Source organism: Amblyraja radiata, chromosome 8, assembly GCF_010909765.2.
Source record: "Amblyraja radiata isolate CabotCenter1 chromosome 8, sAmbRad1.1.pri, whole genome shotgun sequence".
NCBI classification, from domain to species: domain Eukaryota; kingdom Metazoa; phylum Chordata; class Chondrichthyes; order Rajiformes; family Rajidae; genus Amblyraja; species Amblyraja radiata.
The window spans coordinates 44,984,803-45,011,638 of NC_045963.1; the positions used below are offsets into that span (position 1 = coordinate 44,984,803).

Below are 26,836 nucleotides of genomic sequence, written 5' to 3' on the forward strand. Positions count from 1 at the left end.
TGTGATCACGTGAGTTGGGCTGGCGCCAGGCTGGGAGCGGGAAGCGCAGGCGGGTGTCCGTCGCCAGGTGATGGAGCCAAGGGGCGCGGGGAGCTGCGGGAGGAGCAGGCGGTGCTGAGGTAAAAGATCTTACCGTCAGCGCCCGGAATGTATGATACGTTCACACAGGACAGCAAAGATGCAGCCGCTCCCCGGCGTGTAATGATTACGTTCCGCGGATCATTGCGTATGTCAGATGTTACGCAAGTCGGAGCAACGGTAGAGCTACTGCGCACGCGTAGATTTATTATTCCTGCAGAGTATGTACAATACACAACTGTACAGCCAGCTTTGTATAAAGGATGACAAACTGTCTCATCTGAAGTTGTAGAAATATCTGAAAACTCTAAGTTTGCAACAAGAAACTTGCACTTTGGACAAAGATGGACCCAAAATGTTGGAATAACCCAGTGGGTCAGGCAGTATCTTTCTTTCTCTGTCTGGATATTTAATTTTTACAGAACCACATTCAGCAGCTTAGGTCAGATTCAGCAAAACAAAGGGCCAAGTCATCTTTCAAACAGTTGCCCAACATATTGGGAGAATGGCAATTCATAAATTCTATGAGCAGAATTAGGCCATTTGGCCCATCAAGTCTACTCCACCTAGTCTACTCTAGATCATGTGTTCAAGAAGGAACTGCAGATGCTGGAAGATCGAAGGTACACAAAAATGCTGGAGAAACTCAGCGGGTGCAGCAGCATCTATGGAGCGAAGGAAATAGGCGACGTTTCGGCCCGAAACGTTGCCTATTTCCTTCGCTCCATAGATGCTGCTGCACCCGCTGAGTTTCTCCAGCATTTTTGTGTACCTTTGATCTTCCAGCATCTGCAGTTCCTTCTTGAACACATGATCAACTTCCTACTCTAGATCATGGCTGATCTATCTTTCTCTCTCAACCCTATTCTCCTGCCTTTTCCACGTAATCTCTGACACCCTCACTAATCAAGAATATGTTAATCGCTGCCTTAAAAATATCCATTGATTTGGCCTCACCAGCTGTCTGCCAATGAATTTGCCATCCTCTGACTAAACAAATTTCTCCTTTCTAAAGGTACGTCCTTTTATTCTGAGGCTATGGCCTCTGGCCCTAGACTCTCCACATTCACTCCATCCAGGTCTTTCTCTATTGGGGGGTTGCACGTAAGGTCTTCGGGTCAAAGGGCGTGACGCACGGAGCAGCTCAATCCATCTGTAGAACATGGCAACTTCCGGCATACACTGTTAATACACGAAACGTGTACTTTCTTACCTGTTAAAAAACGCCGAAATTATCAACTTTTGCGCTGTAAATAATTGTGGAGAGTGACAGCGCTCTAGTATCTTTGCTCTGAACCTGAGCAAGGCATAAGCGGCCGATGGAGCGCATCCCTCGGGACAGCACCCCGGGGTTAGCGCTGTCCGGCCACGGCCGCCCTCCGCCCCATCTCCCTCTGTGCGGCTGCACTGTCATGGGCTGTGGGTCGGCAGCGCCCACACACGGGGGCGGGTGGAGCGGGGCCGCAATCACACATGGGGTCGAAAACCCGGCAATGTCCGGCAGCAGAGTTGGGGACAGTCTGGTCTCTCCGTCCACCCAGTCACTGACCATGCTGCACTGTCACCGCTCTCTCCCCGTGCTGCACTGGCACCGCACCCCCCCAGACTCTTTCCCCCTCCCAACTCTCTCCCCCCCCGACTCTCCCCCTCGACCCTACCCCCTCCCCCTCCCCCTCCCCCCCGATCCTACCTCCCTTCGATTTGCCTACTCTGGGCACAAGACTCAGTGCATTTACCTGGTCTATTCCTCCCTTGATTTTGTACACATCTATAAGATCACCCCACATCTTCCTGCCCTTCAAAGGATAGTCATAGCCTGCTCAACCTCTCCCTATAGCTCAGGCCCCTGAGTCCTGGCCCCATCCTCGTAAATCTACTCTGCACTCTTTCCAGCTAGACAACATCTTTCCTATGACATGGTGCCCAGAACTGAACACAATGCTCTAAATGCAGCCTCATCAATGTCTCGTATAACTGCAATTTTTGTAGCTCCAAACTTCGATACTCAGTACTCTGACTGATGAAGGCCAACGTGCCATAAGCCTTTTTGACTCCCCCGTGGTCACCGCGTCGGCACTCTCGCATGGTGTCTACATTAAACAGTAAATTTACGTGCGCGCAGTGGTATTTCCATTTCTGACTTGCGTAACCTCTGACTTAGGCATGGGTCTGCAGGACATAAGCATTCCGTAAGTCAGGGAGCATCTGTATGGTCAGTTTTCCAATCCTGTAGAACAGTGTATTCATACATTAAGGCAGTTGTGATAACGGAAATTTACCCTTACGAAAACACAAATCACCATAAAAAAATTTGAGGTACATAATTTAGGGCATAATTACATTTAAAAATTGTGAAAATAAAAGAGAAAGAAACAACAAATGTTGTCAATTTTGTTTCCAGATACTCGACTGGCATTTTCAGATGCGTGTGCAGAAGATGTGGCAGATTGGTTTGACTTCAGTCCACACAGCAGGTCCTGTTTGCTTCCGCTGTCCAAGCTTTTCTTCAAGGTTTTTCCACGTTATTTACCCTCAAGATGTCTGGGAAAAGGTCAACAGGTTCCAGTGCAAATAGTAAACCTAAACGTACACGTAAAGGAATCACTCTGGATGTAAAACTGGATATTTTACAAAGATTTGCTGCTGGAGAGAAACTTAGTGCAATTTCCAAAACTCTGGGGCTTGCTACATCTACCGTGGCAACAATAAGGGACAGCAGAGATAGAATCATGGCCAGTGCCCAAGTTGCAACACCGTTAAGTGCTCGAACACTGTATTTTCATCGCAGTGAAGTGATGCTTAACATGGAAAGGCTGCTGAGTGTGTGGATTCAAGACCAGGGGCAACTCGATGTCCCCTTAAATATGATAGCTATTCAGTCTAAGGCCAAGAGCTTGTACAATGATTTGGTGAAAGAAGAAGGTAGTGGTGCTCACAAAAAACCATTCCTGGCAAGCAAAGGTTGGTTTGACCGATTTCGGAAGCGATTTAACCTGAATAACGTGCAAACTGCTGATGTAGAAGTTGCAATAAATTATCCTAGTGAATTGAAAAAGATCATCGATGAAGAAGGATTTCTGCCAGGGCAGGTGTTCAATGCAGATGAAACGGTTCTTTTTTGGAAACGCTTACCTGAAAGGACATTTATATCCATAGAAGAGCAGTCTGCTGCGGGTTTTAAGGCTTCCAGGGATCATCTGGCGCTACTTCTGGGAGGCAATGCTGCCGGCGATTTTAAGTTAAAGCCCGTTCTAGTGTACAGCTGTGAAAATCCCAGAGCTCTCCAGGGCTATGCAAAGCCAAACTTACCTGTCATTTGGTGCTCGAACCGGAAAGCTTGGATGACTGCGGCTATTTTTCACGACTGGTTTATCAACCATTTCTGCCCTGCCTTGGAGAGGTACTGTGCCAAATGCAACATTCCCAACAAAGCTTTGCTCATTCTAGACAAGGCGCCCAGCCACCCACTGCACTTAAACAATCTTACTGACAACGTGAGAGTAGAGTACTTGTCCAAGAACACAAAAGCCTTATTACAACCAATGGATCAAGGTGTAATTGCAAATTTCAAGAGATATTATTTAAGAAAAACGTTTGCGCAATTGGTCAATGGGACCGATGGACATAGTAAACCAACAGTTCGAGAATTTTGGAAAAGCTTTAACATTATGAATGCAATAGACAACATCTCGGAGTCATGGGATGAGGTGAGCATTTCTACAATGAATGGCGCCTGGAAAAACATCTGGCCGGAGTGTGTCAGCAACTTTGGTGGCATTCCACCAGCAGAACCTGCAGAGAAAGTCACCAGCGATATTGTGGGGCTGGCGAACGAGGCCGGCTTTCAGGACATCGTCGACGGAGACGTGATTCAGCTGCTGGATTCACAAAACGAAGATCTGTCCAATGAAGACCTCGTGTTGCTGGAGCAGGAGCGTTCGGCAGAAGAGGCTGAGGATCAGGAGCCGCCCGCCCCGCATCAACTGCAGACCAGCCACCTGTCTGATGTCTTGTCCTACATCGATCAAGTCGTGCACATCCTCAGCGCTAATGATCCGAACCGGGAGCGCAGTTTGAAGGTCGGGCGATTGCTGCAGGATGCCATCAGCTGTTACAGGCAAATGTACAAGGAAAGGATGCGCAACACGCAGCAAATACCTGTCGATGCTTTCCTCATCTTCAAAATAGAGCCTCCCTCTCCCCCCACGTAACCCTGCTCCACCACACAACATCTCTGGTTAGTACCTGGGTGTTCTTGTGCATCAACTAGGGCGGAACAGTGGCTCAGCTGGTAGAGTCGCTGCCTCACAGCGCCAGAGACTCGGGTTCAATCCTGACCTCAGCTGCCGTCTGTGGGGAGTTTGCACGTTCTCCCTGTGACCGTGTGGGTTTCCTCCGGATGCTCCGGTTTCCTCCCACATTCCAAATATGTGCGGGTTTGTGCCCCTGGTGCATAAGGAGTGGATGAGAAAGTGGAATAATGTAGAACTAATGTGAACGATGTGGACTCAGTGGGCCAAAGAGCCTGTTTCCAAGCTGTATCTAAACTACACTATTATTTCTTGTGAATTATATTCTTAAACTATGTTACCTATATTTAACATGCATTTAAAAGTATATGTCTCCATTTATGTGTATTGTTATTTTTGTTGAGATAAACATTCCATAGAATTCATCTCCACTTATAACAAGGGATTCATTGGAGAAAAAAAATATTTGTATTTATGTATCTCCAGAATCTCAACATTGTTGAAGACTGTAACTAATGAAGCCCATGTCTCTGGAGCTGTATTAAGTCCAGGGAATTTATCAGCCTTTGGCCCCATTAATTTACATACCAATTCTCCAGGAATGGTGACTATTTAATTCCAGTATTTAATTTAATTTGTTGGGATAAATGGATATCCATAGTAACTCTGACTTTAACGTCTGATGCAAAATATCTTTTAAACTCCTCTGCCATCTCTCATGTTTCATGAATTGGTTTCAGGGGAAACTTTGCGCAAAATTCAAGCATGTTTATCTGTCACACGCACTGCATAAGAACCTGAAAGATGAAATTCTTCCTTGCTACATGTTTACAGGTACAGTCTTGGTCTAACCCAAGCAGTACATCTTATTCCATGTTTCCCTGAGATGTAAAAGTGGCCACAACTGAAATAATGCAGACATCTACATAGAGGTCATTTAAAAAAGTTATTTAGTCCATCCTGTGTCAACATCGATCCTCTACAAATCCAACACGTGATCTGGCACCACATACAATAAAAGACTAGATTATATATGTGTAAGAAAGAACTGCAGATGCAGGTTTAAATTGAAGGTAGTCACAAAATGCTGGAGTAATTCAGCGGGACAGGCAGCATCTCTGGAGAGGAGTAGATGACGTCTCGACCCTTCTTCAGATTAGGGGAGTGGGCGGGACAAATTTAGAATGTAGTCGGACAGTAAGACAGGTCGGAGAACTGGGAAGTGGGAGGGGATAGAGAGAGAAAGCAAGTGGGATCCCGTTGGAGGTGGCAATAATGTTGGAGGATTATATGCTGTATGCGACGGCTGATGGAGTGGAAGGCAAGGACAAGGGGGACTCCTTGTTACGAAATGGGGGAGAGGGAGCAAGAGCGGAGCTACGGGATATCAAGGAGAGCCTCATCTATAATGGAAGAGGGGAACCCCCGTTTCATAAAGAATGAGGACATCTCCGATGCCTTGGTATGGAAATCCTAATCCTGGGCACAGATACGGCGTAGACGGAGGAATTGGGAGTAGGGTATAGAGTCTTTACAGGAAGCAGGGTGGGAAGAAGTGTAGTCTAGATAGCTATTGGAGGCAGTAGGTTTGTAGTAGATGTCGGTCAATTGTCTGTTTCCTGTGATGGAGACGGTGAGATCCAGAAACAGTAGGGAGATGTCGGAGATGGTCCAATTGAATTTGAGTGCAGGTTGGAACTTGGTGGTGAAGTTGATGAAGTCAGTGAGTTCTGCATGGGTGCAGGAGGTAGCACCAATGCAGTCGTCAATGTGGCGGAGGTAGAGTTCGGGGATGGGGCCAGTGTACGCCTGGAACAGTGATTGTTTGACGTACCCTACAAAGAGGCAAGCATAGCTAGGGCCCATGCGAGTGCCCATAGCTATGCCTTGGATTTGGGGGAAGGGGGAGAAGTCAAAGGAGAAGTTGTTGAGGACAAGGACCATCTCTGCTAGGCGGAGGAGAGTTTTGGTGGGCGGAAATTGGCTGGTTCTGCAGTCGAAGAAGAAATGGAGGGCTTTAAGACCTTCCTGGTGGGGGATAGAGGTGCAGAGTTGTGGACATCCGCAGTAAAGATGAGGTCGTGGGGGCCTGGAAAAAGGAAGTCATTGAAGAGACAAAGGGCGTGTGAGGTGTCTTGAACACAGGTAGGGAGGGATTGGACCAGGATGGAGTCGAGGTATGTGGAAATTAATTTGATGGGACATGAACAAGCAGAAACAATGGGTCTGCCAGGAGTTCTGTTTGTGTATTTTGGGGAGAAGATAAAATCGGGCTGTGCGGGGCTGAGTAAGTAAGGGGAGTGGAAAAGTTGAGGCGGTTGATGTTCTGCCGGCAGTTGGAAATGAAAAGGTCTAAAGAAGGTAGAGGGCCATCCGGGGGAGTCCAAGAGGTGGGGGTCCGTTGGAGACGGGAGAAGGGGTCGTCACTGGGTGGTGAGGACACCTTCCCATAGAAAAAGGCCCAGAGGTGGAGGCGAAGGCAGAAGAGCACTACATCGTGGAGGACCCGGAACTCGTTGAGGTGAGGGCGGAGGGGAACAAAGGTGAAGCCTCTGCTAAGGACAAACCTTTCCATATCAGAAAGGGGGAGGTCAGGGGGAATGGTGAACACACAGAAAGGTTGGGGGTTGGGGTCGGAGGAAGGCAGGTGAGTAGAAGGAGGCCGAGACGATGCCTGGTTGAGGGATGGTGGGTGTTAAGGGAAGAGGACTATGTATGCGTGGGGAGTAGTTAGAACCGCCTGGCTAAAAGTGGAAAGGGAAGAACCAGTGGAACCCCCACTGATGTACCCTGTCGGAGGGGGGGCAGCAATAGGACCCAGCAGAGTCAGACCATGTGCTGTTGGAGTCTGCAATGTAGAGACGGTGGGCCCGGTGCTCAGCCTGGGACTCAAGAAAGACGACGGCTGCGGCCCACTGGTGGGCGGTGGAAAGGCGAGGGTCGGCAGAGCCGCTGGTAAAGGCCGGCTGGGGACTAGCCGGAGTCAGCAGACGATGCGTCGGTCGTCCCGGTCAGCAGATGGCCGGGAAGGTGGTGAAAGTCGGTTGCAGCGATGGCATTGGGGAGGCGGTGAATGCGGCGGTCTCGCGGAGGCGGTGGGAGTTGCCGGTTGTGGTCCCAGGGAGGCGGTGGTCGATGGCAACGGCGCCGTGGAGGCAGTGAAGGTCAGCGACGGCGGCCCCAGGGAGGTGGTGAAGGTCGGCGGTTGTGGCCCTGGAGAGGTGAGGGTCGACGATGGCATCAGCGTCGGTTGTCCGTGCTTGGAAGGCGGTGAGTGTTGGTGCTGTTCCTCGTGGCGGCAATCGTGTCGCGGGTCTCGGCCTCGTGGTGTTCGGGCAGGCAGCGTGGACCAGCGGTGGTGCCCCGGGCCTGCTCATCGCACATCCAACGTTGATTTGTATGAAATTAAACAATGCAGGAGCAGGAAGGATTCATGATGACTCTAAAGTTAAATCTAAAGTATAAAATCACCGGGCCTCCAGTTATCTTGATCCAAATGACTAGAATTTCACCCTCCTCTCAACACCATGAAACACTTAAAAATAACCTCTTGTAAGGTCTCCATACTGAGCTAGTGTCACTTTGACTGAGAATGTTCCTGTGAACCATCAAAATACATATTTCAAAATAGTAAATTTTTATTCGATTTTCATGGCGAGTATTTTTTACAGTTAAATGGTTGAATTGCGATCTGTTTGGATAAGAAAGAAATGTAGATTTAAAAATAAAAAAACAGGATCTTCTCTTCAATGTGCTTCATGTCTGGCATCTTCTCACATCTGTCCACTGTGGAACTGTGTCTCGGTTCCAGTAAGTACAATGGGAAGCCAGATAAGCAATGGAGCAGTTTGTCAGACCAGGTCGGAAAGAGGCTCAATGCATGGAATTGGGCTGAATAGGCTGTCGATGCCATGGACTTGATACAAATCCTTTCAGACACTGCAACCACCATCCAAGCTTTAATGTTCCTTCTGCCAACGCAATTTTAGTTAAAACTCCAGCCACTCCGTCATATACAGACACGTCGCTGGAGAAATGTCGCCGCCTTCATGGCAATCATCAAATACCTGGAAAACACATTGCAAACAACTGAAACTCCTGTATGTCACTAATATAGTGTCCTCCATAATGTTTGGGACAAAATCCAATCATTTATTTATTTGCCTCTGTACTCCATAATTTGATATTTTTAATAGACAAAAAACCACATGTGGTTAAAGTGCAGATTGTCAGATTTTATTAAAGGCCATTTTTATACATTTTGGTTTCACCATGTAGAAATTACAGGCGTGTTTATACATAGTCCCCCCATTTCAGGGCACTATAATGTTTGGGACGCATGGTTTCACAGGCGTTTGTAATTGCTCAGGTGTGTTTAATTGCCTCCTTAATGCAGGTATAAGAGAGCTCTGTGTCAAAGTTCAATCTTGGTTTCTTTATGGCCTTGAATGAAGCACATGCTATTACTGCAGGCTGCCATCTTAATGTCTTTATTGAAAAGACAACCTGTCCTCCATATTGTGTTCCATATAATTTACAAAGTCATTCAGACTTGGCACCGAGCCATTCATTTGTTCTACTAGTCCATGCTTTTGTAGAAGAACGACCATTTTAGATTTGACTATTAGCTCTTTCACTCAGCACGTAGTCTTTCCTCCAGTCTTTCCATCACCTATGGAAACTTTTATTGCTGTTTATCAACATGAGGACCAAAGTTGTGCCAATGAAAGTCAAAGAACCATTATGAGACTGAGAAACAAGAATAAAACTGTTAGAGACATCAGCCAAACCTTCGGCTTACAAAAATCAACTGTTTGGAACATCATTAAGAAGAAAGAGCCTACTAATTCGTAAAGGGATTGGCAGGCCAAGGAAGACCTCCACAGCTAATGACAGAAGAATTCTCTCTATAATAAAGAAAAATTCCCAAACACTTCCGATAGATCAGAAACACTCTTCAGGTGTCAGGTGTGAATTTGTCAATGATCATTGTCCACAGAAGACTTCATGAACAGAAATACAGAGGCTACACTGCAAGAAGCAAACCACTGGTTAGCCGCAAAAATAGGATGGCCAGGTTACAGTTTGCCAAGAAGTACTTAAAAGAGGAACCACAGTTCTGGAAAAAGGTCTTGTGAACAGATGAGACGAATATTAACTTGTATCAGAGTGATGGCAAGAGCAAAGTGTAGAGGAGAGAAGGAACTGCCCAAGATCCAAAGCATACCACCTCATCTGTGAAACACGGTGATGGGGGTGTTATGGTCTGGGCATGTATGGCTGCTGAAGGTACTGGCTCACTTATCTTCATTGATGATACAACTGCTAATGGTGGTAGCATACAGAATTCTGAAGTGGAGAGACCCATCCTATCTGCTCGTTCAAACAAATGCCTCAAAACATTGCTGGCGGTTCATTCTACAGCAAGACAATTATCCCAAACATACTGCTAAAGCAACAAAGGAGTTTTTCAAAGCTAATAAATGGTCAATTCTTTAGTGGCCAAGTCAATTACCTGATCTGAACCCAATTGAGCATGCCTTTTATATGCTGAACAGAAAACTGAAGGGGACTAGCCCCCAAAACAAGCATAAGCTAAAGATGGCTGTAATTCAGGCCTGGCAAATGGTTGGAAGATTGCAAACTTCACGTGGTCCGCCCTGTTTCGACTAATGCAATCAACTCGACGTGCACAAACAGAAGATCAAATAGAACAAGTTGTCCAACAACTTTAGGCTGTGCACGCCACACGAAAGAAGAAGAAGGTCTGACAAAACATCACCAGAGAAGACACCCAGCAACTGGTGATGTCCATGAATCGCAGACTTCAAGCAGTCATTGCATGCAAAGGATATACAACAAAATACTAAACATGACTTCTTTCATTTACATAACATTGCTGTGCCCCCTGAAATGGGGGGGGGACCATATATAAACTGCTGTATTTTCTACATGGTGATACCAAAATGGATAAAAATGGCCTTTATTAAAATCTGACAATGTGCACTTTAACCACATGTGATTTTTTTCTATTACAAATCTCAAATTGTGGAGTACAGAGGCAAATAAATAAATGACGGGTCTTTGTCCCAAACATTATGGAGGCCACTGTACATCAACATGCAGAAGCATGCAGAGGAGTTGGAACCTTATTGACAGTGAGCTCAAATGCTAAACAGGTACCTGATCTATGTGATATTTTGTAGACACAAGGAACTGCAGATGCTGACTTACAAAAATGACAGTGCTGGAGTAGCTCAGTGGGCCAGGCAGCATCCCTGGTGAACATGGATAGGCTATGTTTTGATTTTGAAGTGTCCCGACCCGAAAGTCACCTATCCATGTTCTCCAGAGATAGAGAGAGTTATTCCAGCACTTTGTGTCTTTCTACATGGTATAATTACAGATTAAATAAAATTATCTTTTGAAGTGTTGAGCCAATAGAAGCTTTGCTTATAAAATATGTCCAGCTTTATGGGTAAAAAGGACGGCTAATGATTATTTGCAAAAAGTCAGCAATGGATCAATGGGACAAAAGATTATTTGTGTCTTTCACAACCATGGGACATTCTTGGTCTGTGTGATGGAATGAGCTCCATCTATAACTCTCTGCATGTCGTTATCAATAATGGTAAATAACTGTTGACATTAACTCCGATCATTACTTGCTTGCTTTCTCTCTCTCGGAAAGAGTTAGCTGGATACTTTTGAAAACAGTGAAAAAGGCAAGACTTTACTAATCCCCGAGAAGCCACACTTACCGGGCACATCCCACAGGGTGTCCTCATCAGGCCTGTGGGCTGGATGATGGGATTGACTGCTCTATACAGCTTCATTTGCCCTTCCACACTACCAACAGTGCCTTCCTTTGCGGCTATAATAGTAATCTCTACCTTCCCGTCATATATTAACGTATTCAGAATAGTTTCTATATCTTCCATTGACAGTTCCACCTGAGAATGCAAAAGTCAGTGTCATTATAAAACAGGAAAAAAATTAACAAAAATGTCACAATACACGGTGGAGCAACAACTGATCTTACATCCAACCCAGCCGCATTTCAGTAGACACAAGAAACCTTTGTGTGTTAACCAGCATCTGCACTTCTTAGTTTCTACAAGCAACTACAAATGTTGGTTTACAGAAAAAAACAGGCACAAAGTCCTGAATTAACTCAGCAGGACAGGCAGCATCTCTGGAGAACGTGGGTAGGTGACGGTTCGGGTCGGGTTCCTTCCTCGGACTGATTGTGGTGCGTGTGTGTTGGAGAGGGGTTGGGGGGGAAAGAAATCTAGAAAAGGTGGGGCAGGACAAAATGTAACAAAACTGCAGATGCTGGTTTATACCAAAGATAGACACAAAGTGCTGGAGCGACTCAACGGGTCTGGCAGCATCTCTGGAGAAATAGGATGGGTGACATTTCTGGTTGGGACCCTTCTTCAGAAGTGACAGGACAAAGCATAGCAATTAATAGGTGGGTACAGGTGTTTTGATAGGCAGATAGTTTGATAAAGGCCAGGGATGAAAAGGTAGAAGGTGTGAAACGAAAGGATTGAGGTAACTAGCCTTAGGACCTTTAACATTAAGCAAATCATGTTTTTAAGACAGGGTCGACACTTTAGATCTCTTGGGTAGATGACGTTGCCAGAGGCCAGTTTGAAGGTGACCTGATGTATAATCGTGGCTGACAACCCTTTCAGTACTGAGGGAACATCATTGGGATCTTTTGGAGGACATCAAATGGAAACCCCATAAACCCTCAAACACCAATTCAAGGAAGGGCAGGGGGAATCGCGCTGTCCAATACCACTCAGCCATAGCCAAGTAAGCAGATTATCTGGTCCTTTACTCAGTACTGTTTATGGGATCATTTCACACATGACAACTCGTCAAAAGTACTCAAGTGGTGAAATCTTACTTTTTGTAGGGAAAAAAAACTATTTATTGTTTGATGAGATTAGCCAGGGGTTGAGATGAAAGAGAGAAGAGGGGAAGAAAAAAATTGACATCAAGCCTCCATTGTGGTGCATTATGAAGAGCAAAATACAAATTGCTAGAAAAACTCAGCGGGTCAGGCAGCATCTGTGGAGGGAAGGGGCCAGGTAATATTTTGGGTTAGGACCTTCCTTCAGACTGATGGTAGAAAGAGGTGAGGGGAGGAGCGTGACAGGTGGATCCAGGTGAGATAGGGTAGATTCACTGATGAGTCGGGTAAAGAGAGTAACCAAGGCTGGAAGGGGAGAAACTGATATGAAATAGGATGGGGCGTGCAATGCAACTTCCAGTAAATCCCACTTTCTCATCCACTCCCTACACACTGGGGGCAATTTACAGGGCCAATTAACCTACTAACCCGCACGTCTTTGGGATGTGGGAGAAAACTGGAGCACCCGGAGGAAACCCAAGTGGTCTCAGGGAGAAAGTGCAAACTCCGCGCAGGCAGCACCCAAGGTCAGGATCGAACCATGTCTGGCACAGTGTGGCAGCAGCTCTACTAGCTGTGCCACTGTGTTTTGATCTTATCTTCAATGGGGCAAAGGAAACTTGCAGCCATGAGAGCAATGTGGTACCTTGCTGATCCCCAGTTCACAGATGTATTTCCACACTTCATGAGATGATGCATACGAACTGTTCCTTTGAACCATTGGACTTTGTTTACTCTCCCGTGCCACATCAGCCTGTAGGGAAGCACATAGTTACATTCTATATTGGTGATTAACTTTGGGTAATATGATTCCAAAAAAATGTATCCAAATATACTATTCACTTCAGCAAATGTAGATGTCCTATCACTACCCAAGTCAAAATAGGTTTCCAATAAGTACTGGACAGTATAGGGGTGCTAGATTGGAGAAGTGTGCAATGTCAGATGGGGATTCTTTTCTGAAAGATACAGCATGGAAACAGGCCCACCAAGTCCACGCCAATCATCGATCACCCTTTCACACTAGTTCTATGTTATCCCACATGCATCCACTCCCTGTACACTGAGGGCAATTTACAGAGGGCCAATTGACCTGCAAACACCCACGTCTTTGGGATGTGGGAGGAAACCAGAGCACCCGGAGGAAACTCACGCGGTCACAGGGAGAACGTGCAAACTGCACACAGACAACATCTGAGGTCATGTCATAAGCAATAGGAGAAGAATTAGGCCATTTGGCCCATCGCCTACTCCACCATTCAATCATGGCTGATCTATCTCTCCCTCCTAACCCCATTCTTCTGCCTTCTCCCCATAACTCCTGACTAATCATACCCCCATACTAATCAAGAATCTATCTATCTCTGCTTTAAAAATATCCATTGATATTGCCTCCACAGCCTTCTGTCACAAATAATTCCACAGATTCACTACCCTCTGACTAAAGAAATTCCTTCTCATCTCCTTCCCAAAGGAATGTCTTTTAATTCTGAGGCTATGACCTCTACTCCTCGACTCTCCCAATAGTGGAAACATCTGCTCCACATCCACTCTATCACAATACTCCAAATGCAGCTGACCAGCACCTTATAGAACCTCAACATTACATCCCTGTTTTTGTGTACTAGCTCTTTTAAAGTAAATGCTAGCATTGTTTTGCCTTCTTTACTACCAATTTGACTTGCACCAGCACTCCCAAGTCCCTCTGCACCTCTGATTTCCGAAGTCTTTCCCCATTTAGAAAATAGTCTACACCCTTGTTCCTACTACCAAAATGCATGACTCCACACTTTGCCACGCTGTATTCCATCTGCCACTTCTCTCGCCACTCACCAAACGTGTCCAAGTCATTCTGCAGAGTCCCTGCTTTCTCTTCACTACCTGCCCCTCCACCTATCTTCGTATCATCTGCAAACTTGGCCACAAATCCTTCAATTCCCTCATCCAAATCATTTATATACAACGTGAAGGGTAGCGGCCTCAGTACCGACCCCTGCAGAACACCACAGGCTCAAAGTTTACCCCTCTCAGAGACTAGAAATTAAAAAAGGGATACATGGCTCTCAAGCCAAATTGCATTTTACATCGGTTTACAATGGACATTACGACATTAACATTAAATTGGACATTGAATCACAAGGAGGTTGACAGCCTGAGCTATAGTGATAGTTTGGGCAAGCTATGACTTTATGTGAAGCACAGGAGGCTGAGGGGTTCATAAATTCATAAATTATAGCCATTCGGCCCATCAAGTCTACTCTGCCATTCAATCTTGGCCGATCTATCTTTCCTCTCAACCCCATTCTCCTGCATTCTCCCCATAACCAGTGAGGGCCATAGTTTAAGAATAAGGAGTAAGCCATTTAGAACGGAGATGAGGAAAAACTTTTTCACACAGAGAGTTGTGAGTCTGTGGAATTCTCTGCCTCAGAGGGTGGTGGGGGCTGGTTCTCTGGATGCTTTCAAGAGAGAGTTAGACAGAGCTCTTAGGGATAGCAGAGTTAAGGGATATGGAGAGAAGGCAGGAATGGGGTATTGATTGGGGATGATCAGCCATGATCACATTGAATGGCAGTGCTGGCTTGAAGGAATTTCACTACATCTAGGTGTATGTGACAATAAATCAACCTTTGAACCTTTGAACCTTTGAAGGACCGAATGGCCTACTCCTGCACCTATTGTCTATAACCCTTGACACCCTGAATAATCAAGAAAATTAATCTTATAGAGGTGTATAAAAACATGATGGGAATAGTTAAGATGATAGATTTTTTCCAAGTTAAGGGAATCAAGAACCAAAGGCATAGGTTTAAGGTGAAAGGGTAGTGGTATATGGAACAAGCTGAGGCAGACACAATAACAGCATTTAAAAAGACATTTAGGAGGTACATGCATAAGAAAGGTTGATGGATATGTGCCAAATGTGGGCAAATGAGACTAGCTTAGATGGGACATCATGGTCAGCATGGACAAGTTGGGTCAAAGGGCCCATTTCCATGCTGTATGACTCTATGACTAAACTATGTGCCAACTAAACACTCGTCAATATGATGGCAAAGGATCTCATAGCTATCTTCAGACTGATTGTTGTAGTGGGGGGGAGAAAGCTGGAAGAGAGGTGAGGGAGAAAGCTGGAAAGGTGGGGGCAGGACAAAGCCAGGCAAGTGATAGGTGAAGGGGGTAGTTTGTTTGGCTGATAGTTGGACAAAGGCTAGAGATGAAAAGACAAAAGGCCGTGAGATAAGTAGAGAAGGGGCTTGACATATATAGCCAGATGAAGGGTTATAGGTGGAAGGGGACAGAGGGTTAGGAAAAGGTTGGGGATAGTGGGAGAAATGGGTGTGGATCCAGGTGGGGCACAAAGAGAGGGGGGTATTTCAACTTGCTATTTGTTACCTCAATCTCTACCTCAATCAATCCAAAAATTGCCTATCCCCTGCAAAACATACAGCTAACTTAAATGAGGATAGCCCCTGCAAAGTGTACACTTTACACCACAAGCACAAGACCATAATTTCTTCATGTAGAAACAAGGAACTGCAGAGGCTGGTTAATGTACAAAGTGCTGGGGTAACTCAGCAGGTAGGCAGCATCTCTGGAAAATGCTGAGATGCTGCCTGACCTGCTGAGTTACTCCAGCACTTTGTGACCATTCTTTCTTACCTTATTTTGCAAGAACTTGAAGCACTGTTGGTTCAACACTTCCACAAACTCCGACTCAAAGTCTTGATCACTGTACCAGGCTCCACCAGTCACAGACCGGTCTGGCTGCAGGTTATACAACATGTACACCTTTTTCTTTGATGCCTAGAAGAGGGGAAATGGGAGAAAACGGGTTTAACTTGCACTTAGCACGAGCTCTACTGGCAAAGCAGTTGTTTAGCATTTAAACCATGGGCTCTGAATAAATGAAGACATAAATCTTCGTTTTAATGGACCTTTTTATAATGGATTTTGGATATAGCCAAAGGGCCTATCGATGGCTGCCCATGCAACCCTCGGCTCACACCCTTTCTCCGGATGATTACCACCCGAGGGCCACAACCATTGACTCCGCCGATGCTCGCCTCTCCCCGGCTGCCAGCAGGCCGGGGTCGTCAACTCACCTCGAATCCAGGCCCTGTTGCGGACCGCGAGTCTGAAGAAGGGACTTGTCCTGAAATGTCAGCTATCCATGCTCTCCATGGATGCTGCCTGGCCTGCTGAGTAACTCCAGAACTTTGTGTCTTTTGGGTATTAATCAGCAACTGCAGTTGTTTGTTTCTACAACATATACATGATAATCCCCGACTCGGTTATAGTGAACAATTGGTATTAACGGATATCAATTCTTCCCCCGATGGTTCATTATAATGAGGGTTTATTGTAAATTCCTATTCCTTCACTGTCAACAGTGTTAAATTCTGGAACTCCCTCATGCCATTGTGGAGGTAACTCCACCGCAGTATGGAAACAGGCCCTTCGGCCCACCTGCACGCCAACCATCGATCACCCATTCACCCAACTTTTATGTTATCCCACTTTCTCATCCACTCCCTACACACTCACGGGAATTTACAGAGGCCAATTAACCTATAAAACCGCATGGCTGTTGTTTGGAAAGCGTTGTGTCCAAATTAAGATGCTGACGTACTCACAGCCACAGACTTCACAGCTTTAATTAGCTTTTTGCTTTCCATGTTCTTCAAAATTTTGTTGATCTCCGTCAAAGGGAGGTTACTCTTGTACCGAATATCTCTGCTCCATATACCTGCAAATTAAAATTCATCATCACTGGACTCCAGATACAAGTTTTAAGCACTGGCTCAGTAATTTTATACAAGTCCCCACCTATTTTACCTTTCAAAACCAACTTGAATCTCTGTATATAAAATCAAGAGGAGAATAAATAGGTTGAATACACAGTGTCTTTTTACCTAGGGGAGGGGAATCAAGAACCAGAGAAGATAGGTTTAAGGTGGGAGAGGAAAGATTTAACAGGAATCCAAGGGACAACTTTTTATCTCAAAGGGTAATGGGTATAGGCAACAAGCTGCCAGAGGAGGTAGTTGAGGCAGATACTATAACAACATTTAAAATACATTTGAACAGGTACATAGGTAGGAAAGGTTTAGAGGGATATTGGCCAAAGGTGGGACTAGTGTAGATGGGGCATCTTGGGCAGACGCGCCTAATTCCGTGTTGTACGACTCTCCTTCCCAGTTCTGACAGCGGGTCACATGCCTGAAACATTGACTGTCTCTTTCCACAGCTGCTGCCTGACTTGCTGTGTATTTCTAGCATTTTCAAAAAATATATATGGGTGCTGGAAATCCAACACCACAATGACAAACTCTGGAGACACTCTGGCAGCTCCTAATAACAACCAATAAAACCAATAAAAATTATATTGGTAGGTGCACAACTTCAAAATAGGAGAGCAAGGTTGAAGGGGGAGAGGTAATATTTTAAACCATTCCACTCATTCTTTTTACAACCATCATAGCCAAGAACACAGAGTGGGAGCTGTGTTCATAGCAACAGTAGGACTGTTCTAGATTGTCTTAACAACCTGAGTCAATCTCTCTCACCAATGAATAAATTGGCAAATGCTCCCAGGTCATTACCAGGCTACGACAGAGCTCCCGAGTAATTAATGTAACCCAAAATGTGGATAGGTGTGGATTCCTCCCACATCCCAAAGACCTGTGAGTATTTAGGTTAATTGGCCGCTGTAAATTGCCGCGTGTGTGTGGGGAGTGGGTGAGCAAGTAGGATAACATAGACCTAGTGTGAACAGGTGATCGATGGTCAGCGTGGACTCAGTGGGCCGAAGGACCCATTTCCATGCTGCATCTTTAAAGGAAAACTAAACTACTGGCAAATCCAATCCATCCCGCCATTCTCCCAAAGAGTTGTTTGAATGATATGGCAGGTCCATAAATTGGGGAGAACCTGTTAGGATTTATGTGCAGGGCAGGGAGACTAGAAGTACAATGATGTGCTGCTACAAGGCTGCAAGGTTGATGATCCTGTGCCGGCACAGTGGGGAGAGGGAGGGGTCATTACGTGGAGCATCCAGCCGGAGGGAACTCACAGTTATGGGGGAGGGGGGCAGATACTCCTTCAGGATTTGAGGACAAAGCACAAGGGAAGCGGCTGAGAAAATAACACATCCTTTTTGCTGATGTCCATCGATTTGACGATATCACCGTACCTTTATTTCCAGCGTCTTCAATTATTTGATAAACCAACTTCTCCTGGTTGTCAGATCCCTTCATTTTGCTGATCAAAAGAAAAATTACAAATTATAATGTATATTTTAGAGCAAACTTTACAAGCCTTGTAAAACAGAAAGTGTCTGTAATCCTCAGATTACCGTGTTACTGCTCTGTGCCATGAATTTGGGATAAATTCAGGATGCTAAATTCATAGCGTCATTTTAGACCCTTCAACCCAACTTGCAACCAAGATGTTCCATCTAAGCTAATCCTACCTACCCGCATTTGCTCCATATCCCTCTAAACCTTTCCTATCCATGTACCTGTCCGTGTCTTATAAATGTCATTTAAAACATGCCTCAACTACCTCCTCTGGCAGCTCGTCCCATATACCCACCACCCTCCATTTCCTATTAAATCTTCCTCTCACCTTAAACCTATATCCTCTGGTTCTTGATTCCCCCACTCTGGGTATAAGGTTCTGAGCAGTCGTCCTGTCAATTCCCCTCATGATTTTATACACCTCTACAAGATCATCCCTCAGCGCCCTACACTCCAAGGAATAAAGTCCTAGCCTGCCCAATCTCTCCCTGTAGCTCAGACCCTTGATTCCTGGCAGCATCCTCGTAAATCTTCTCTGCATTTTTTCCAACTTAATGGCATGTTTCCTGCAGCAGGATGACCCAAACTGAACACAGACTCCAAGTGCTACCTCTCCACTGTCTTGCACAACTGTAACCTAATATTTGTAGAACACACACTGCTTGAGTAATGCAGCGGGTCATGCATCATCTCTGGTGGACACAGGTCAACTTCTGGTGAACTTCTTCATAGTAACTATGCCTTTGATGAGATTTCAAATTGGTGCAGGAAAATGGAGAAACAAGGAACTGCAGATGCAGGAATCTTCTGTAGAACACAAAGAGCTGGTGTAACTTGACAGGTAAGGCAGCATCTCTGGAGAACATGTCAGAACCTACTGAGTTACTCCAGCACTTTGTGTTTTGACAAACATTTCTGTGTTTTGAAACATAGAATCAGTACAATGGAATTCTTCCTGGTATCTATCCCAAGGAACTTAAAAGCACACAAGCAGACTCAGGAACTCTTCCCGTTATCAGACAGCTGAAAGGTCCTTCCATAAGCTAGGGTGTAGCCCTGATCTTCCAATCGACCTCATTGCGGACACTGGATTTCTTTCTGTGTAACTGTTACACTACAATGCTGAGAAACTATATTCTGCACTGTGGTATTTTTCTATTTGCTTTATCCGGTGTACTCGTGTTTGGCTTGATTGTATTCACGTGCAATATGATCTGATTATCCTGAATTGGACGCAAACAAAAGCTTACTACTGTATCTCAGTAACCTAAACGTAAACAGCAGAGCAAGAGGGTGTGAACAGCCTCCTTCTCCGAGTGTGCATGGTCTTCAATAGAGGAAGCTAGACTTGGGTGTTGCAAAGCTGGTGCTTTCCCGAGAGCAGATGGAAGAGGCGACAGATGCTCACCTTGCCGTCTGGACATCCTTTATGCGGTAGAGGAGACCAGCCGTACCTCTCAGCAGATCCAGCTGACCCTAAAATGGCAAAACTATTCTTTCAGCAACCTTTCTGCTTCAAATGTAATCAAAATTTAGAAGTTATGCCAGTACGGTTGTTACGTTCAACATCATCACAGATTCCACCCATTCAGGATGAGAATCGTCACCCCATCAACAACCCCCTTAGGCGTAGCGGTTCCCAGAGGCAAGTCAAGAGCTTGTAATTATGATAAGTACAGGCAATGGAACTAGGAGATTCTTACTTGGAACATAAAACAGTGCAGCACAGGATTCGGCCCACGATGTTTGTGCAGAACATGGGGCCCAGTTAAACTGAATTCATCTGCCTGCAATTGCTGCAGTTTTATATGCCCATAAACACAATCATACACAGATAATCTGTTAAAGGATAAACCTTAGAGAAAAGAGCAACAGGACAAAACAATTCTTACCTCAGGTGGCCAGGACTTGAGGGCCTGAGCTATAGGGAGAGGTTGGGCAGGCTAAGACTTTATTCCTTGGGCAGGCGGATGAGGAATGATCTTATAAAATCATGAGGGGAATGGATAGGGTGAATGCACAGAATCTTTTACCCGGGTAGGTCAAATCAAAAACAAGAAAACATATGTTTAGAAACAAGGAACTGCAGATGCCGATATACAAAAAAGGACACAAAGTGCTGGAGTAACTCAGCGGGTTCAGCTGAATCTCCAGAGGACATGGATAGGTGACGTTTTGGGTCGGCGCCCTTCTTCAGATGTTTGTGAGAGGGATAAGATTTAGTGAAAAGCTGAGGCGCTACATTTCTCACACAGAGGCTGGAGGGTATATGGAAGGAGCTACCAGAGGAGGTAGTTGAGAAGTAATATAACAACATTTAAAAGACAATTGGACAGGTACCCTGGATAGGAATGGTTTAGAGGGATATGGGCCAAACACAGGCAAATGGGACTAGCTTTGATGGGGCATCTTGGTTGGCATGGATGAGTTGGGCCGAAGGGCCTGTGTCCATTCTGTGTGACTTTGTGACATGGGTCCAGGCTCCACACCAGAGACTGCGGCTCACAGTCCGGGCTCAAACAGCGCAATACAAAGCTCGTGCTGAGGCACCACCTTTCAGCAGAGATGGTGAATGCAGCCCTACCCGGCTTCACAGGCAGGTATCGACGATCACAACCACAGAGAGAGAAGGAGTGCAGGCAAGATAGCCTGGACCATGTTCATGGCGAGCCAACACTTGATGCTCTGGTTGCCACACGGTGCCTCGCTCTACACAGTTTTGGACATTATGCCATAGGAAAGATGTTGTCAAACTGTAAAGGCTGCAGAGAAAATTTATGAAGATGTTGCCAGGATTCGAGGGCCTGAGCTATAAGGAGAGGTTGAGCAGGCTAGGACTTTATTCCTTGGAGTGTAGGAGGATGAGGGCTAATCTTATAGACGTATACAAAATCATGAGAATAGATGAGGTAAACACACAGAGTCTCTTGTCCAGAGTAGGGGAATCAAGAACCAGAGGACATAGGTTTGAGGTGATGGGAGAAGGATTTAATAGGAACCTGAGGTGTAACATTTTCACACAAAGGATGATGGGTGTAGTGAACGAGCTGTCAGAAGCGTTAGATGAGGCAGATACTTTCGCAATATTTTCAGAACCATTTAGACAGGTACATGGATAGAACAGTTTTAGAGGGATATGGGCCAAATGCAGGCAGGTGGGACAGGTGTAGATAGAATATGTTGGCCGGTGTGGGCTTTGGACCATAGGGCCTATTTCCACGCTGTACGACTCTGACATATTAGCCATTGTAACTGTAGAGTTCAAAAACACTGAGAAGGTGCCTTTAAGAGGCCGAGGGCACTACACAAATGCATCCTAATGCGACCTACTGTGGAGAGCAGCCTGTTGATGACCAACGCTCTCTTCTGTGGCTCCACCTGTGGCATGTCGTTCTGAATGACCTGGTCTGTGATTCCCTGCGGGAACTGCTGGCATAATTCCAGGATCCTGGGGGGAGAAGAGGACAGAATCAATCGGATAGAAGGGACCAGCCTACAGTCTCATCCAGGGCATCACGTAGGCATCAGCTGCGCTCCGGAATGCTCAGCAAGACCAGGTTCCACTGAACCGCCACAGCCTCACCCGATAGAGGCACACGGAACTGAAAGTGCTGGGTTACCAGAAAAAAGACACAAAGTGCTGGTGTAACTAAGCGGATCAGACAGCGGCTTCTGGAAAATTTGGATAGGTGATGTTTCGGTTCAAGATGTTGAAACATCACCTATTCATGTTCTCCGAAGATGCTGCCTGACCCTCTGAGTTACTCCAACACTTTTGTCTTTTTTTAATGGAATGGAGACATGCTTCACAGTACACAGCAAAAGCAGGAAGAAGGGATAACAATGCATCGTAGAACACGGGCAGAGCATAGGATTAAAGTTGGATCAACTCTGATAAAGAGACATCGAGAAATAGTCAAGCTTCGCGAGGATTTAATTGTCATAGGCAATGGAGGGCAATTCACTGGATGTTTTCAAGAGAGAGTTGGATATAGCACTTAGGGCTAAACGAATCAAGGGATATGGGGAGATAGCAGGAACGGAATACTGATTTTGGATGATCAGCCTTGATCATATCGAATGGCGGTGCTGGGTAAGAGCCGAATGGCCTACTCCTGCACCTATTTTCTATGTTTCTATGTCATATGTACCAACAACAGTACAATTAAATTCTTGCTACAGCTTAATAGGCCCATAAATACAATAACACAAGATAAATAGATAATATTCAAAAATACAATCTATAAACCAAAACGCAGACCCTAGCAATCTGCTATCCCATTGTTTGCAAATCCTGAGTTTGTTATCTGCCTCACCAGATGATGGTTCTGTGCTTCCTTAGACTCTCGATCCCACACTCCATAGAAACTGACGCAGGGGGCTTGTGTTCCATACTCCACTAGATCTCACTCGATTCATTGGGAATACGTGCCACTTTGTAATGCCTATATAAGCTGACTAAAAGCAGTAGTTGCTGCATTGACATAATTAGCATGCAGTAGTGGGGGTAACTCAGTCACTTCAGCATCAAAGTGCTGATTGTGCCGGATTACCGGAGTTTTACTGAACTTTATAGTTCTGTTTTACTCAACTATAGCTGGGACTAGACTAAGTAGGACCCGTTGGGGGACATGGGAGGCCTGGTCCCCCAAAGCAAATCTGCACCCCCAACGCAATATTCCACCAGTCACGCATATCCCCCTTCCATCAAATCCACCCCTCCCTGTCCCCCTCTTCCTCTACTCCCCCCTTCTATCACACCTTACCCATCACCCCAGACCCCTTCTACCCCCCTGGCATTCCACCATCATTCTACCCCATTCCCTCCCTGTCTCTCACCCCTTTATCCCTCATGCCTCTCTCCCTCCCTCTCCCTCACCCCTCTCCCCTCTCACTCCATCCCTCTCTCCCTCCTCATCCCTCTCTCCCCCCTCCCTCCCTCATCCCTCTCTCCCCTCCGTCTCTTCTCTCCCCCATGCCGTGGGCCGGGCTGCGGCGCTCCTTCTCTCTGGGTAACGCTGCGGTGTGTTGGGGCCTCTCCCAGTGTCCGCGCCCCCGGGCAGGAGCTGCTGGAGCGCGGGACCCGCAATGTCCTTCACCAGAGGGTAGACAGTAGGGCTCGGCGCTGCCCCCCCCCCCCCGCATAGACTATTTTACTGTTCTTTTTACAATCCATGTTCTCGGGGTATCAAAATCTAAATGTTGTTAGTTATTTATGTTATGACATCAGATGGAAGCTGCATACCAAATCTCGTTGCGCTTATGTGCAATGACAATAAAATATATTATTATTATTATCTCCGGGCTCGTCCCTGACCCCGGACACAGGCTCATCCTTGGTTCCAGCCCAGGCCCAGGCCCAGTCCCCGGGCTCGGCCCGCGGCACCAGCCTCCACACCAGGTACAGCGCGGCCACAGCTCCTCGGGCGGCGTCGCCACATCTTCACCATGGGGGCGAGGCTGCTGCTTGGAGCGGGGCTGCTTGGGGCGGGGCAGGGCTAGGCTGCTTTGGGTCCCTCCAAATGTCCGGTTGGAAACCTCCGCCACGATGGCGCAGGAAGGGGCGGACCATCCCGAGGAGTGACAGGGAAAGAGACTAACGCGCGGCACTGACAGGCAGGAGAAGAAATCGATCTGCGCATGCACGGTTTTTAAGATTTTTAAGTCTCGCTAACTTTTACAACATTCAACCGATCAGAACGAAACTTGGTGGACTCGCATCATAGGAGAGAATTGGCGAAAAATCGTGGCGCTATCGCAAACCATTTAAGCACAACTAGAAAGATCGCCAAACCGGAAGATAACAAAATCAGAGGTTTAGTTATGTATAGATAAAGATAATGGTAGGTTAATGGGATTCTATCTCAGTGGTACTTAAATACCAACTTAATGCCAGTCCGTGTCTTTCAGTGTGTCTTGTGTGGGAGTTGGTGGCTGAGAAAACGGGGAAACTGTTTTTCAGTCGCTTCCTCAACGGAGAGGCGACTTTTTCCATGTCGCTTCTCCACCCCCCCTCTCGCGACCTAACAGCTTGGATTGGAGCGGCCTTTCCCAGGGTCGGGCCCAGAGCTACAGCAGAGTGGACTTTTCCATCGCGGAGCTTCGACCGCCGGCCTGCGGCCTATAACATCCTGAAGTGTCTCCGGTAAGAAAGTGGCCGTTTCGGGCATTCCAAGCGACTGAGTTTCAATCATCCCGACGAGAGGGCTGGTACATCCGGCCGTTCGTAGCGGCGACTACGGAGGGTTTATGGCCCCGACTACGGATGAACAAAGGAGGACTGACTGAACTTTGTTGCCTTCCACCACAGTGAAGAATGCTGTGGTGGATGTTTGTATTAAATTCTATTGTGTATTGTGTGTTCTTTTTTTCAACTGTATCGCTGCATGGCAAATTCATTTCACTGTACCTTAGTTGGCGCATGTGACGAATAAATTTGACTTTGACTTTCATCCTCATATTGCTCTCACACAGAAACATCAGATACAATTCACTGAAAAGTTGTTCTTTAAATTACATTCACAGCTACTGTCTAGCTCTATCATCACAAAGTTTAAGTTCAGAACTATAGCATGATAACAGGCCGTTCGGCCCACTGAATCCACGCCGACCATCGATCACCAGTTAACACTAGTTCTGTTATCCCACTTTTTCATCCACTCCCTACACACTAGGAGCAATTAAGCTACAACCCGGCATTTCTTTGGGATGTGGGAGGAAACCGGAGCACGCGCTGGAAGCCGGACCACACGGAGGAAACCCACGCGGTCACAGGGAGAACGTGTAAACTCTGTAGTCAGCACCCGAGGACAGGATCGGACCCAGCTGTGAGGCAGCCGCTCTACCAATGTGCTACACAGTGCCACCCCTCAAGTATAACTTGACAAAATGACATCGGATTCACGAGCCATTTACACCAAAACAAGCGTTTACCTGCTCTCCATCGCCGCGGGATCTGAAGTTTCTTGTTTGACTTTCACGTCTGCCATGGTTTCACCTGCTGGGCATCACAGCGGGGCTGGGGTCAGGACATGGGCTGAGACAGATGATGGCCTGGGACCAGGAACGTGCCCTGGGGGGTGGGACCTGCTCTGGAGCAGGGTTTAGGCTGTAGTTAGGGTCTGGGGCTAGGACTGAGGCCGGAGCTCTGCCCGCTCTGGGGCTGGAGTCCGGGGGCTTAAGCCGAGGATGGAGCCGGGTTTCGGGACCCGGGCTGGAGCTGCAGGCGGGGTTTAGGGGTGAGTCCTAGCCCCGGGACTGGAGCCGGCTCTGAGGCCCGTCTGGGCTGTGTGCGTGGAGCCGGGTCCTGGATGTCTGTGTGTGTCTGTCTGTCTGTGTGTGTCTGTGTCTGTCTGTGTGTGTGTGTGTCTGTCTGTGTGTGTGTCTGTATGTGTGTCTGTGTCTGTCTGTGTGTGTCTGTGTGTGTGTCTGTCTGTGTGTGTGTCTGTCTGTGTGTGTGTCTGTCTGTCTGTGTGTGTGTCTGTCTGTCTGTGTGTGTGTCTGTCTGTGTGTGTGTCTGTCTGTCTGTGTGTGTCTGTCTGTGTGTGTCTGTGTCTCCGGCTTTGCTCCTCCCTGCCGCCTCTTCTTTCCTGGCCTCAGGGGGCTTTCCTCACCCCACCGCTCAGCCTCGATGACGATCTTTGCTGACGACTGGGAGCGACCGGCCTCTCGCCTGACGCCGTCCATAGTCCGTTGCCGGGGTCAGGACACGGCCTACCCCGGTAAGCTTCGACCCGGTGGGTAGAGGGGGAGTATTGGGTGGGGGAGGAGGAGGGTGAGAGAGGAGACGCCTCCCCCGGAGCCTCTGCCTCTGCCCTGGCCTTCTGCGGGAACAACTGCCGGTCCTGAGCTACGTTCGGCGCGCCGGCTGCTGCAGATGCTGTTTTAAAGTTCATTTTAACCAAAGATATCTTTGATTTTAACCACAGTTTGGGAAAATATCTCTGGCTCTATTGTAAATAGTGAATTCTGTGGTGACAACCATCATACATTTAACACAAGGAGCTGCGGATAGTGTGAAATGGCAGTGAAGTGTACAACAGGCCATGCTTCATCCCACTGAACAGTCCTTGAATTGGCCATCATATTTTTTATTTCGTAACAGAGATTATGAATCAAGAGTGTTTTATTGTCATATGTCCCAGATAGGACAATGAAATTCTTAGTTGCTGCAGCACAACAGAATATGTAAACATAGTACATAACGAGAGAGAAAAAAGAACAGTTCAGTGTGTATATACACACATACACACACATACTCAATAAATAAACAAATATAGTGC

The 26,836-nt window shown here is 46.6% G+C and overlaps 2 protein-coding genes and 1 long non-coding RNA gene across 4 annotated transcripts; 2 read left to right on the forward strand and 1 right to left on the reverse strand.

The window, feature by feature from the left end:
• Positions 1-11: 11 nt before the first annotated feature.
• Positions 12-4,705, forward strand: LOC116976136 (tigger transposable element-derived protein 1-like). 2 transcript variants are annotated; one of them, XM_033025736.1, is made up of 2 exons: positions 12-119; positions 2,480-4,705. In XM_033025736.1, exon 2 carries the CDS (start codon positions 2,616-2,618, stop codon positions 4,287-4,289), a length of 1,674 nt encoding a protein of 557 aa, XP_032881627.1. In that variant the 5' UTR covers positions 12-119; positions 2,480-2,615; the 3' UTR covers positions 4,290-4,705. The 2 variants fall into 2 exon arrangements, with proteins under 2 accessions (XP_032881627.1, XP_032881626.1); XM_033025735.1 differs by lacking the exon at positions 12-119 and adding an exon at positions 1,990-2,394.
• A 556-nt stretch (positions 4,706-5,261) lies between these two features.
• polr3f (RNA polymerase III subunit F) lies at positions 5,262-26,159 on the reverse strand. The gene is made up of 9 exons (XM_033025737.1): positions 25,488-26,159; positions 21,885-22,002; positions 19,963-20,030; positions 18,449-18,516; positions 16,890-17,002; positions 15,916-16,059; positions 12,899-13,006; positions 11,090-11,281; positions 5,262-8,395 (listed from the first exon to the last, which is right to left on the reverse strand). The coding sequence occupies exons 1-9, from the start codon at positions 25,541-25,543 to the stop codon at positions 8,318-8,320; spliced, it is 945 nt and encodes a 314-aa protein (XP_032881628.1). The 5' UTR covers positions 25,544-26,159; the 3' UTR covers positions 5,262-8,317.
• Positions 6,281-24,395, forward strand: LOC116976138. Its single transcript, XR_004412885.1, has 3 exons — positions 6,281-6,291; positions 11,862-11,866; positions 24,281-24,395. It is a non-coding gene; the product is annotated as an uncharacterized LOC116976138 (long non-coding RNA).
• Positions 26,160-26,836: the final 677 nt, after the last annotated feature.